The sequence below is a fragment of the Dama dama genome, chromosome 18 (assembly GCF_033118175.1).
Source record: "Dama dama isolate Ldn47 chromosome 18, ASM3311817v1, whole genome shotgun sequence".
NCBI classification, from domain to species: Eukaryota; Metazoa; Chordata; class Mammalia; order Artiodactyla; family Cervidae; genus Dama; species Dama dama.
In genome coordinates, this window is record NC_083698.1 from 49291747 (window position 1) to 49304056 (window position 12310).

At 39.2% G+C, this 12310-nt stretch overlaps 1 protein-coding gene across 5 annotated transcripts in view; it reads right to left on the reverse strand.

Moving 5' to 3' along the window:
- Positions 1 to 3498: 3498 nt before the first annotated feature.
- Positions 3499 to 12310, reverse strand: part of MET (MET proto-oncogene, receptor tyrosine kinase) — a 111041-nt gene continuing 102229 nt past the window's right edge. For all 5 annotated transcript variants that reach the window (XM_061165307.1, XM_061165305.1, XM_061165306.1 and 2 more), the window contains 2 exons: positions 4768 to 4904; positions 3499 to 4662 (listed from right to left, as the gene is read on the reverse strand). In XM_061165307.1, the coding sequence (XP_061021290.1) occupies positions 4452 to 4662; positions 4768 to 4904 (348 nt within the window). In that variant the 3' untranslated portion in view covers positions 3499 to 4451. The remainder of the gene's footprint in view (positions 4663 to 4767; positions 4905 to 12310) is intronic.

Below are 12310 nucleotides of genomic sequence, written 5' to 3' on the forward strand. Positions count from 1 at the left end.
CCTATAAGAAAACATAGGTAGTAAGCTCCTTGATGTAAATCTTGGCAATAAATGTTTGAGTCTGACACCAAAAGCGAAGGCAACAAAAGCAAAAATGAACAAGTGGGACTATATAAAATTTAAAAGTTTCTGCACAGCAAAGGACACCATCAACAAAAGGGAAAGTCAAACTACTGAATGCGGGAAAATATCTGCAAATCCAAAATATATAAAGAACTCACACAACTCAGCAAAATAACAATCCAAATAAAAATTAGGCAGAATATCTGAATAGACATTTTTCCAAAGATGATATATAGATGGTCAACACCTACATGAAAATATGCTCAACATCACCAATCATTAGGGAAATGCAAATCAAAACCCCAATGACATGTCAGCTCACACCTGTTAGGATGGCTATTTATCAAAAAGACAAGAGGGGGAAAAGGCAAGAGAAAACAAAAGCTGATGAGGATGTGGAGAACAAGGAACCCTTGTGCCCTACTGGGAATGTAAATTGATGCAGCCACTATGGAGAATAGTATGGGAGTTCTTAAAAAAAATTAAAAAGATAAAAGTTGCATACAATCCAACAACTCCACTTTTGGACATTTATCTGAAGAAAACAAAAATTCTAACTCAAAAAAGATATATGCACTCTCAGGTTCACTGCAGCATTATTTATAATAGCCAAGACATGGAAACAATCTAACTATGTCTTGGTGGGATGAATGGACAAAGAAAATTTTATATATATATATGTGTGTGTGTGTGTATATATATATATATATAGTGTTACATGTTAGTCACTCAGTCGTGTTTGATGCTTTGTGACTTACGAACTGTAGCCTGCCAGGCTCCTCTGTCCATGGAATTCTCCAGGCAAGAATACTGGAGTGGGTTACCATTTCCTTCTCCAGGGAATCTTCGAGACCCAGGGATTGAACCTGGGTCTCCTGCATTGCAGGCAGATTCTTTACCATTTGAGTCACCAGGGAAGCCCATATAAAATTTAGCCATAAAAAGAAGGAAATCTTGCCATTTGCTACAACCTGTATGGACCTTGATGACATTGTGCTAAGTAAAATAAGTCAGACACTGAAAGACCATCTGATCTCGGTTATATGTGGAATCTAAAAGGAACAAACCATCAAAACACATTAAATCAAATCACAAGGTCCCCACAAAAAATGCTCATAGATACAGAAAACAGATTGGTGATAGCCAGAGGGGATAAGATGGTGCAAGAAATAGGCCAAGGGTCAAAAGCTACAAACTCCCAGTTATAGACTATGAAGCCTCTTCAAAATGGTTTACAGATCTAAGAAAATGCAATTTTAATATTCACTAACTGTGTAATATTGTCTCTTTGATTAAATTTCTTGAGGTGGGAGAGTGTTTATTTGTATTCCCATTACCTAGTATAATACCTAACATATGTAGATGCTTATTAAATATTTAAATGAATTAAAAATTAATTTATTTTACATGTTACTTTTTTTTCCTTAACTAAACTGGGTAAATTAACAAAGCAAGATGTCAGCAATTAAACATTTAATGTGCTTGTACAGGTTTTCTATCTCTTCAACATATTTCTCTAAGGAGGCAATCTCTTGTGTCGGTCAGAGAGCAAAAACATAATTGATCCCTACACTGTGGAATAAAAAAATCTTGTGATAATTAAAAATTCAGAGCACCCAGAAAAACTCTGCAAAGGTATATCTTTTTATCCCTCTCTCCCTAGAAAGATTCCCTTCCAATCCCCATGTTGGTGATTCACCAAATATCATGGGAGTTGCATACGCAACTCTGTTATCTGTGGTGGCTTAAAGTGACTGACTGAGGACAAGAAAATCCTGTTTCAGTTGAGCAATTGTTTGAAGATCTGCTAAGTGCCAGATACTTGGGATGGAAGGATGACAAGTTCTCTTTTGGGGGTATGTGGTCTGACAACATCCTATGGAAATGCATCTCTTGGCAGAGAAGGAGTCTGACTGGGTATGGGCATTAAATTCTCTCACTAAAGAATCAGCCCCCATCACACTTTGTAGGCATTGGTTTAAACCTGGACCTTTTTTTAAAAAAAATCAGATTGCCCCAAGACTCAGATGACTGAAATTTCACCTCTGAATTCCTTTACCATTACAACAATACTCATGGATATATAACCTGAAGATAGCTTCGCTAGTCCCTGGGGACACCTGAAGAGTGGGAACCTATGATGAAAAGTGAGGTTTTATGGGGAAACACTGTTTAGAAAGGCAGAGACTTCCTGAAACTCATGGATGCAAATTCTTTTAGGTACGGATGCATCAACTTGACTAACAACACTCTTCTAATGGATGACTTGATGTAGCCAGGTGAAATCAATCTTAGGCTTCCCCTGTCCTTATGTAAATGAGCAGGTAATCAAGCATGACTAACAATAACCAACTTTCAGTATACAAGATGATACATCACTTTAATTGTATGATTTATCAGAACAACAACTATTAACATACAAAGTACCATTCAGCTCAACTGCAGGTATAGGCAGTGACAAGTATCTAATTCCTCGAAGAATCACTTAACTCCCACAGTCTGTCCAGACATATTAACCTAAGGACACATTTATAAATAGCAAACATGACTTTCACATTGTAGCTTTTTCAAGCATATATACAGGTGTGCAGTCTTGCTGATGAGTTGTTTCCATAAGCTCTATTCTCGATGTATTCATTCTCCTGACATTAGTAGAAACAGTTTTTTTTCTGCAGAGCAGATTTTTTTCTTCCTCATCCATTATGTACAATATTCTGGAATTAGTATCATTCTATAACTTCTGAAATAATATTTGAATGGAATATCTCTGCAGTACAATTCCTTGGGTCTTCTGGTAAGTTCCACCACTGTCAAAGAACTTTCAGTTGTAATCACTGTCTCACAAGAAGAGCTTAACTCTACTATTGGGTTTTAGCTCAACTCTACTATAAACACACCCTCTTTATAGCTTGCTGTGTTAACCCTTGGCTTCAAGTCCTGGTGATGTAATGAGGGTGGGGAGTTCTGGCAGTCAGTACATTTCCTTATCACTTATTCACAGCCATTTAAAACCATGCTGTTATTAATCCAAGTTCGACATACCTTTTCTGAAATGTTCACAGTGCAGTATTTTTGTGGCCTAACAAAAGTTTTCTCACATCATTAAAAATAAACCTTTTTATAAAAATATAATACTTTAAATGTTTACATCAACAAAATCAGTTTGAGTATCCTGTGCCACATGCGTTATACAGTAGTAAGCACAAAATCCCACAGAACAAAACATCACAAAAGTCCTGACTAGAGTAACTGTTCATCCAGGCGAAATGGTCAGAACTTTCAATCAACATATTTTTTTTCCCTAAAATATGTTTTGCTTAATAACACAAAATGTTCTAATACAAAACTGGCTTCCCCCTGATTTGATTGTTTCCAATTGTTAGTGGGGTGGAAAGCTGCCACCTGACAAGGAGGCTGATATTTCCAGTCCATTGATTCTTTCCAAGGCTCTACATATGAGCCATGATTGGAACCAATAATGCTTTTAGTCAGAGGTATTCCGCTTTAAAAACATGCTGAGTTCCCTTTAAAAACAACTGTCATCACAAATTACTTGTTTTATTTTCAGAGTTGTCATTAAAAAAAAAGACAAGACTTCTAAATGTCCACATCCAGATTAGAAAAGTATCATTCTTAAACAGTTGATTTTTAACTGGCAAATATTTCACTGTGACTAAGCTATCTTATGAAAACCTTAATGTCGTTTATGTACAATATGTAAATATTCCCATAAATTTATAAACATATTTCAAGTCCTGTTGTTTTGAAATGTTGACTGTATTGTCTATGGATAGTTCTTCAATAAAAGGAATGTGTAGACAAAAATTTAAAAGAGAATGTATACCTAACAGGCAAATGACAACATCAGTAATTAAAAAAAATGTGTTTTTCATACAATGCATAATTTCTTTGAAACATTTTAATTCTAAATGAGTGGCTTGGTCCCAGGGCTGCCATGCCCTACTGGGACATTACCGTTTCTTTTGAATTTTCTGTCATTAAGAAGCCCTCAAGATGCATTGCTTCAGTTCCCCATATGAAATCAACTGGGATCTTGATTTTTAAAAATTTCAACCCAGCATTTGGGTTTTGGCCTGAATGTGACAGAAGCATTATCACAGCTGCAGGATTGCTGTTGGTCACTGGTCTGCAAGACCAAGCTGCTTGCTCTGATGCTTTGTCAGATGAGAAATTCTGTAGAATCCAGTCATTTTAATAACAATATAAGGTCCTATAATAGTGCAATCACTTGGCAAAAGCAAAAAATACCCGGTGGCCTTTCAGTGGCCTGGCAGTGAAAAGAATGTTGGACAAAGGGTGGACTGTTGTTCAGACAGTTCAGTGAGGTTTCTCAGAAGGGGACTCGATGGCACAGGTGCCTCCATCCATCATGTGTCCCCCTCGCCATTGACATTATCTTGTGATGACAACAGAGAAGGATATGGAGCGACACATTTGACGTTCACGTAAGTAGCATTCACATGAACATAGTGCTCTCCAATGAAAGTAGAGAATATCGCGGATATCCTGGAGACCAGTTCAGAAAAGGATGGGCGCAGCTCAGCCTTAGGGTGCCAGCATTTCAGCATCACTTCGTACCTGTTTCAGAAAGGACGCAATGCTGTGAGGACTCTGAAGGCAAGCACTCGTGCAAAAGTAAAGAACATAAGAGCTACAGAAGACGCTGCTGGAATTCTTACTTACAAGGGATCTGGGCAGTATTCAGGTTGTAGGAGCCTTCTTCCTTGCAACAAATAAACTGTTATGTCAAAGGTGTTGACGTCAGGATAAGGTGGTGCTCCTCTTGTCATCAGTTCCCAGAGGAGCACGCCGAAGGACCACTGGTCAAATAAGGGAAGGGAGAATCCAGGTGAGGGGAGAGTGGCCACACAAATATGAAAGGTGATCAGTAGGTCTTCATAACAAAACTTGGTTTAGTATTCAATACCATTGCCGTTTTAGGCAAAGTTTTCCTTGAAGACAATTAGTACCCTATAAGTTTATGACTTGTTTAAAACAGAATTAAAATTTAGATTACAAGTAAATGTAAAGTTTTCAAAAAGGATGCCTGGAGTCCACATGATGATTACAATTTCATCAGTAGTTAGCACAGTGCACTTTCCAAGTTCTTTCCTATAGAGTCAAAGCATTAACATGTTTCTATCCTTCTTTATTCAATGGCTTCATTACAATTTTAGACTATTAGTAAAAAAAAAAAGAAGACAAGGCTTCCAAAATTTAAATCTGTGGGATTTCCAAATGAATGGAAACACTCCTTAAGAAATGTAACCATATCTAAAAGTCAATGTTAAAAGGTCTAAGTCAGTAAAAGTAAAAATCTATATTAAAAATCAGAAGTAATAAGACTGCTCAGCATCAAGGCTCTTGAATGAAAATGAATTTCAATAAAATAACTATATTTTGAAAATGTTAAAGGAGGAAATTAATATAAAACAGCTGTAACATACTTTATAGGATGATCACAAGGACACAGAGAGGTTGACTGATTTGCTAAAAATTCCTCAATAAATCTGAATTCACATAGGGATAAACATTTCAGAGTTCATGACTCTTGGGTTTTGCTTGGTCTACTAAACTTCTCTAAATATGCAGTTTCTTGATTTAGAGCACTCTCCTTGGAATAGATCGGGTCATGCATGTTATCTCACCCTGGACATGTGCCGAGGTGAGGATGACACAGTGAGAGTAAGTCAACATGTGCGGGTCACCCCCCGGGCAGAGGACCCAGGAAATCAGTTCTTTCACGGCACTTCTAAGACACTTGCACACAGCAGCGCATGGGGGCAGAAATGAGGCCCTGAGGAAATGGAAGCTTGGAGGGGAAAGAGAATACAGCCCAGACATGAAGAGCAGGAAAACATAAAACTGAGATGCAAGTGTAGCTCATAACTCGGCAAGGAGACTAAAGCATGTGTTTCTGAAAGGAAGCAAGCAGGTAGACATTGTAGTTGCTGATACAAATCTCCATGAATGACTTTTTCCTTTTGCCCAAATTCAAGAACGCTTTAAGGCCACTGACTTCCTTGATCCAAATAGAGAAAATAAACTCCTTGGATGGGTGGGTGGGGGGAGGTGGGGCAGGGTACTAGATAAATTTGCTGTCTTCTGCAGCCTTTCAAAGTTTTCAAAGGCCTCAAAATCTTCTGAATCACTTCTGATGACACCACTGTGTTAAGTCCCAGAATTTGCATTAGAATTTAAATCAATTTAACAAGTATCTATTGACCCTTGAGGGCTTCCCACGTGGTGCTAGCGGTAAAGAACTGGCCTGCGGCAGAAGACAGATGCAGGTTCAATCCCTGGGTTGGGAAGATCCCCCGGAGAAGGAAATGGCAACCCACTCCAGTATTCTTGCCTGGAGAATCCCATGGACAGAGGAGCCTGGTGGGCTACAGTCCATAGGGTCACGAAGAGTTGGACACGACGAACGTGACTTAGCACACACTAACCTTTGATGATGCACAGGTAGGTTGCTGTCCAAGTTACTGGACAGGCCCTGAGGCTGATTTAACAGGGTTAAGAGAATTATGCAATTAGTTATGCAATAAACTGTCACGTAAAACAATAAGATCTAATAACTGCAATACAGAGCAATTATAGTAAAGAGGTACAGATGTTGTGAAAAGGCAAAGGGATAACAGTGGGGTAACTAAGAGATGCTTCAGGAAGAAAGTGACAGTATAGTGGGTCGTGAGGAACAATGAGAGTTTGTTCTGTACATACATGTATTGTGAGGGCAGAAAGAGTATTGGATGAAGGCAATGGGCCCAAGGGTAAAGGGTAAGACACTCAAACGTGTTTTTTTGATTTTTGAACCATAAGGACAACAGGTCACTCTGCTTGATGTGTGGAGCAGAGGAAGGGGTGAAGGATAGATAAGGTTGAAAGGGGACCGTGTTTTTGAATGTTAATCATGGGTTAAACTGAAATCAATGGGACGTGACTGGGGTTGAGCTCCAAGAGATTGTATCTGTAAACACTGCTTTAAACAAACAGGGGAAGCTCATCCACAATACGGAGACCAGTTAGGACACTTTTCAACGGGGCAGGTGAGGGCTGCTACTGAATACTGGCAACATGGAACCTTATGAGACTGAACTCTGTCTCTCCCGGGAGAGACTGAACTCTGCCGGGAGAGCGAACTCTCTAATTTGCTCTCCCGAATTAGAGGGGTGGGAGAGAGCATGTGTCATCAAATGAGCTTGGCATGGGTGGGCATCACGCCCTTTAAAAAAAGATTGTCTTATTTAATCCTTATAACAAGTCTGTAATGTATTCGGTTTTGTAGATGTTTCCAGAATGAGGAACTGAAGTTCTGAGAGGCTGATTACTAGTGTGTGATCAGGTCTCCCTAACTGACAGCCTAGTTATAGGAAGTCTGGAGGCAAATTTGCAAAAATAAGGGGCAAGAGTTGGATAAATTTAGTCCTGTAAGGAATTATAGTGAAATTCGCTCAGTCATGTCCGACTCTTTGGGACCCCATGGACTATACAGTCCATGGAATTCTCCAGGCCAGAATACTGCAGTGGGTAGCCTTTCCCTTCTCTAGGCGATCTTCCCAACCCAGGGAATTGAACCCAGGTCTCCCACATTGCAGGTGGATTCTTTACCAGCTGAACCACCAGGGAACCCCAAGGAATTGTAGGACTTACACAACTGGTATCAGAGGAGGGTTGGAGAAATCATGGGACAAAAGAGGTGAGAGGGAGGCAGTTTCATGAACAGTCTGCATTCCAAACTCCCCTTAACAGCTTGGACTGACTGGATGGTAGGGGGTGGGGAAGTGAAGGAAGAGAATGATACTGACCAAGAAGAGAGAGGCTGAGGGTGGGGCATGGGAGGGAGGGATAGAGAAGGAGAGAGAGAGACAAAGGGGTGGGGGAGGTGTACGATGCCTGTGCATTAAAAATGATGGAAGCAAGTCAGTTTTAGTTTCAAGACAGGAGAGCACAGTCATTCATGCTTATTGTGTGAATGATCAAGGCTTTCTGAATTTCTGAGCACCAGCAGTGAGCTCATCTGAAGAATCTCTGCCTAATTTTACCAAAGATGAAGCTGAAAGCAGTTATTAGAGGTAAGAGATTGTTATAAGCTATAAAAAGTGATAGGCACATTGCTGCAGCAATCAAAGAATAGATACAGCCAAATTTGAGCATTCAAAAAAGCAACTATCCTTCAATAAGAAAATAAATTAAAAAAGTAAACTGAGATATAATACCTTTATAAAAAAGCGTAATTGATTTAAAGGTGGATTAATTGATAAAATTTAGCAACTGGTAGGTTGATAATCTTTTCAATAAAACTGAAAACTTCTGCTCTTTCAAAGATACAACTAAAAACGCAAGCCACAGACTAAAAAGTGTTATTTGTAAGAACACATATCTGATAACATGTACCTATAACCAGAATACATAATGAACTCTTAACAATAAAACAAAAAATAACCCGATTTAAAAAACACTAGAAAATAGAATACATATGATCCAGCAAGACTACTTATGTGAAATAAACCAGTTACAAAAAGACAAATACTACATGATTTCACTTATAATGCGGTATCTAAAGTAGTCAAACTCTTAGAAAGTAGAATGGCAGTTGCCAGAGATGCTGGGGGAGGGAGAAATGGGGAGTTGTTCAGTGGATATAGAGTTTCAGTTTTGCAAATTCTAGAAATCAGTTGCACAGCACTGTGCACATAGTCAACTGTACTGTACAATACCCTTAAAATGGTTAAGATGGTCAACTTTATGTTTTTTATCATAATAAAAAAAGAATAACTATGGATACATTGATACTATTGATCCTCTCAAATGTATTATGCTATGTGAAGGAGACAGACTCAAAGGCTATTTACTGTATGATTCCTTTTATAGGACATTCTAGAAAAGGTAAAATTACAGACAGAAAAAGGACCAGTGGTTTCCAGGTTTTAGGGGTTAGTGCAGGTTACACCACCAAGAGGTATAAGGAAATTTTCTGGGATGATGGAACTGTTTCATATCCTGGTTGTGGTGGTTGGGGTCATACAACTGATGCAATCTTTAAAATCTAAAGAACTGCACAATAGAAAGGATGAAGAGTTGGTATATTGCACAATGGTGATACCATTAATAGAAATAAAGAAGTGAGCCATCGACAGTTGGCAGGAAAGAACCTGACTTTGAACACAGTAAATTTGTGTTGCTGATGAAAACATCTAGTAAGAGAGATGCAAAGGCGACTGTTGATGGGAATGGTTGAAACTGTTGAGAGAGGCTGACACCTTAAGACCAAAATCCTGGGGGACAGTTGCACGTAGGCTGTGAAAGAAAGAGAAGCTGTCAAGGTAAAGAAAAGCAGGAGGAAAACAGGATGGTAGAGAGGCCCTGAAAACACAGGAGAAGGAAATTTCAAGAAGAGAAGGACAGCTGAAGATATTAAATGCAGCAGAATGATGAAGCAGGATGAGAAAGCCAGTTGGCTGAACAAAGGAGAAGTCAGTACTGACTTTAGTGAAAGCACTTGTACTAAGCACAAACACTTTGCAATACTGGATATGAGTAACTGCATGTATAGAAGATACTTCAGTTGTTGGAAAGGGTTTCAAGAGTATTCAGATTTTAGCTGAACTGCTTCTGGGCATTTGCGAAAGTAGACCTTCCTACAAACAGGCAAGTTTTTGTCTGTAGGTCTCAACATAATACAAAACATAAACAACATAAAGGTTTATTATAGGTGCTTGGATATGTTCCATGTCAACATTCAAAAGATTGTGCTGTTCTAGAAATGAAAACTTTATGCAAATTTATAAATCCATCAATAACCATCCAATCAATAACTATTTGTTGAAGCAGCATGGTATGGATTACTCAGGTTCACTCTTTATATAGTACAGTATTGAGTCTTTCAATGAGGGGGAAAGACACAGCATTTTGAATCTACAGAAGCCTGTGTAAATTTCCTGAGTAGCTCAGTGACAGTTGCTTTACAAGAAGTGCTAACCTCCTCGCTGTGCATGTGTATTTTTGTGGAGATAGTGGTGAGTGGTACAGGACTATCAAAAAGCTCAGAATCCCAACTCTTGCCTTGAGCATCCAAAATTTCATCAGACTTGTCTTAATAACTTTGCTGAGGTATGATTTATATGTCATAAAATTTGTCAACTGTAAGTGTATAGTCAATGATGTTTAGTAAATTTATATAGAAGTGCAGCTATCATCACAATTCAGTTTTAGATCAATTCCAACATCCCAGAAACTTCCCTCATGCCTGTTGGTAGTCAATCTTTGCTTCCATCCTCAGCCCCAGGCAACCACTGATCTGTTTTCTGTCTCAATTTTTTGCCCCTTTCTAGAAATTTAACAAAAATGGAATTACTCAATGTGTAATAATTTTGAGTCTGCCTTCTTTCACCTGACATAATGTTTTTGAGGTTTATCCACATTGTAGCATGCATCAGTGGTTCTTTCACATTATTGAATAGCATTATTCTGTTGTATAGATATACCACGCTTTACATACCCATTTGCCAGTTGATGGACATCAAAATTGCTCCTGGTTTTTTGACTATTATGAATAACACTACAGTGAGAATTCATGAGCAAGTCTTTGTGTGGGCATATGTTTTCATGTGCTTATTAGCAGGTATTCATACATCTCCTTGCTAAAATGTCTTTTCAAATCTTCTGCCTATTTTTTAAAAATGGGTTATTTTGCCTCCTTATTGAGTTCTAAGAGTTGGTTCTCCTTCCTAGCAGTTGTCAAGTCTAGATGAAATGTACATGCTTTCAGGATGGGTTAATTCTCCTTACCTGATGCCTTTACCTGTTACCACCACTAATGTTTTCTCAGCCTACCTCTCTAGCACCTGTTTATTTCATCTTTTTCACAATCTTTCAGGATCAAAATCCAGGCAGTAAGCTCTAGCACGGGCTATCACACCCACTTACCAGTCTTATCCACCCTGAAGTCCCATTCCTCCACCACGTCCTGAGATACATGTGTTCATTGGAAACAGGCTCTCAGTCACCCTCAGCTTCTTCTCTAATGACTCCTCCACTTCCTCAGGAGCTGAAACTCTGCTTTCACTTAAAGACCACAACATCTTCAAAACTCTTACCAATAGAGGCCACACCTCTCTCTCTTGCTGACTCACAGGGAGGAGGGTAGACAACTTCTCACCTCCCAAAGCAGCACTCAGATCCCCATCCCCTGTAATATCTTAATAGCTGCCAGTCCTTTCTCTTTTGCAATCTATGTCTTCTATTAATGCTATTTTCTTCCTACCTTGTTTGCTGATGTCACCAGTTAACGCTTTTCTTGTTTTTGGTTGTTATCCTCAAGGACTGAGACATTACTGTTTCCCTACCTCCACATATCATAGTCCTCTTGATTTATGAAAGGCAAATAGAATATTCCATTCAACACCCAGGCTCCTCCGCACACTCTAGATCAAATCATTCAGGTTCCAAGACCTTTCTTGTGCTCTGAGTAGCAGGAGCCTCTGCTGACCATACCCCATTTCTTCTTGACACTTTCTCTTCCTCTGGGTCTCCCACCTCTCTGCTTTTCTCCTTCATGGCATGTATGTAGGTTCCTCTGAATAATTGTATTGGAGTCTCAGAAGCCTATTTACAGCCTTGACCTCTGCTATGGACTGAATTGTGCACCATCCTTTTCAAAATTCATATGTTGAAACTCGAACTCCCAGTGTGATGGTATTTAGAGGGGGAGCCTTTGGGAGAAAATTAGGTTTATATGAGATCATGAGGATGGGATTAGTGCCCTTACAAGAAGAGACCCAGAGAGCTCACTCTTGCTCTCTCCCCAGCATAAGGCATAGTGAGAAGGTGACTACATGCTTGCCTCACCAGAATTTGACCACACTGGAATCTCCATTTCCCACTTTCAGCCACTAGAACTGTGAAAAGTAAATGTCTGCTATGTACGTCACCCAGTGTATGGTGTTTTGTTATGGCAGCCCGAGTTGATTAAGACAACCAGTATTTGTACAAGCTGCAGATCCACACTTCCAGTTGCATGAAAGACACCTTTGCCTGTATGTCCTACTCCCAAGTCAACCTCAGCATGTGCAAGGCACGATTGATATTTTTCCTCTTAAACTGGCTTTTGTGCCTCTATCTGACATAATTGTAATTGTACCAGTATATAACTTCGCTCAGCTATGACTTTCATCAATTTCTTGCTAAATACTGTTGTTTCTACCTCTGGGATGCCTTCTCTTCC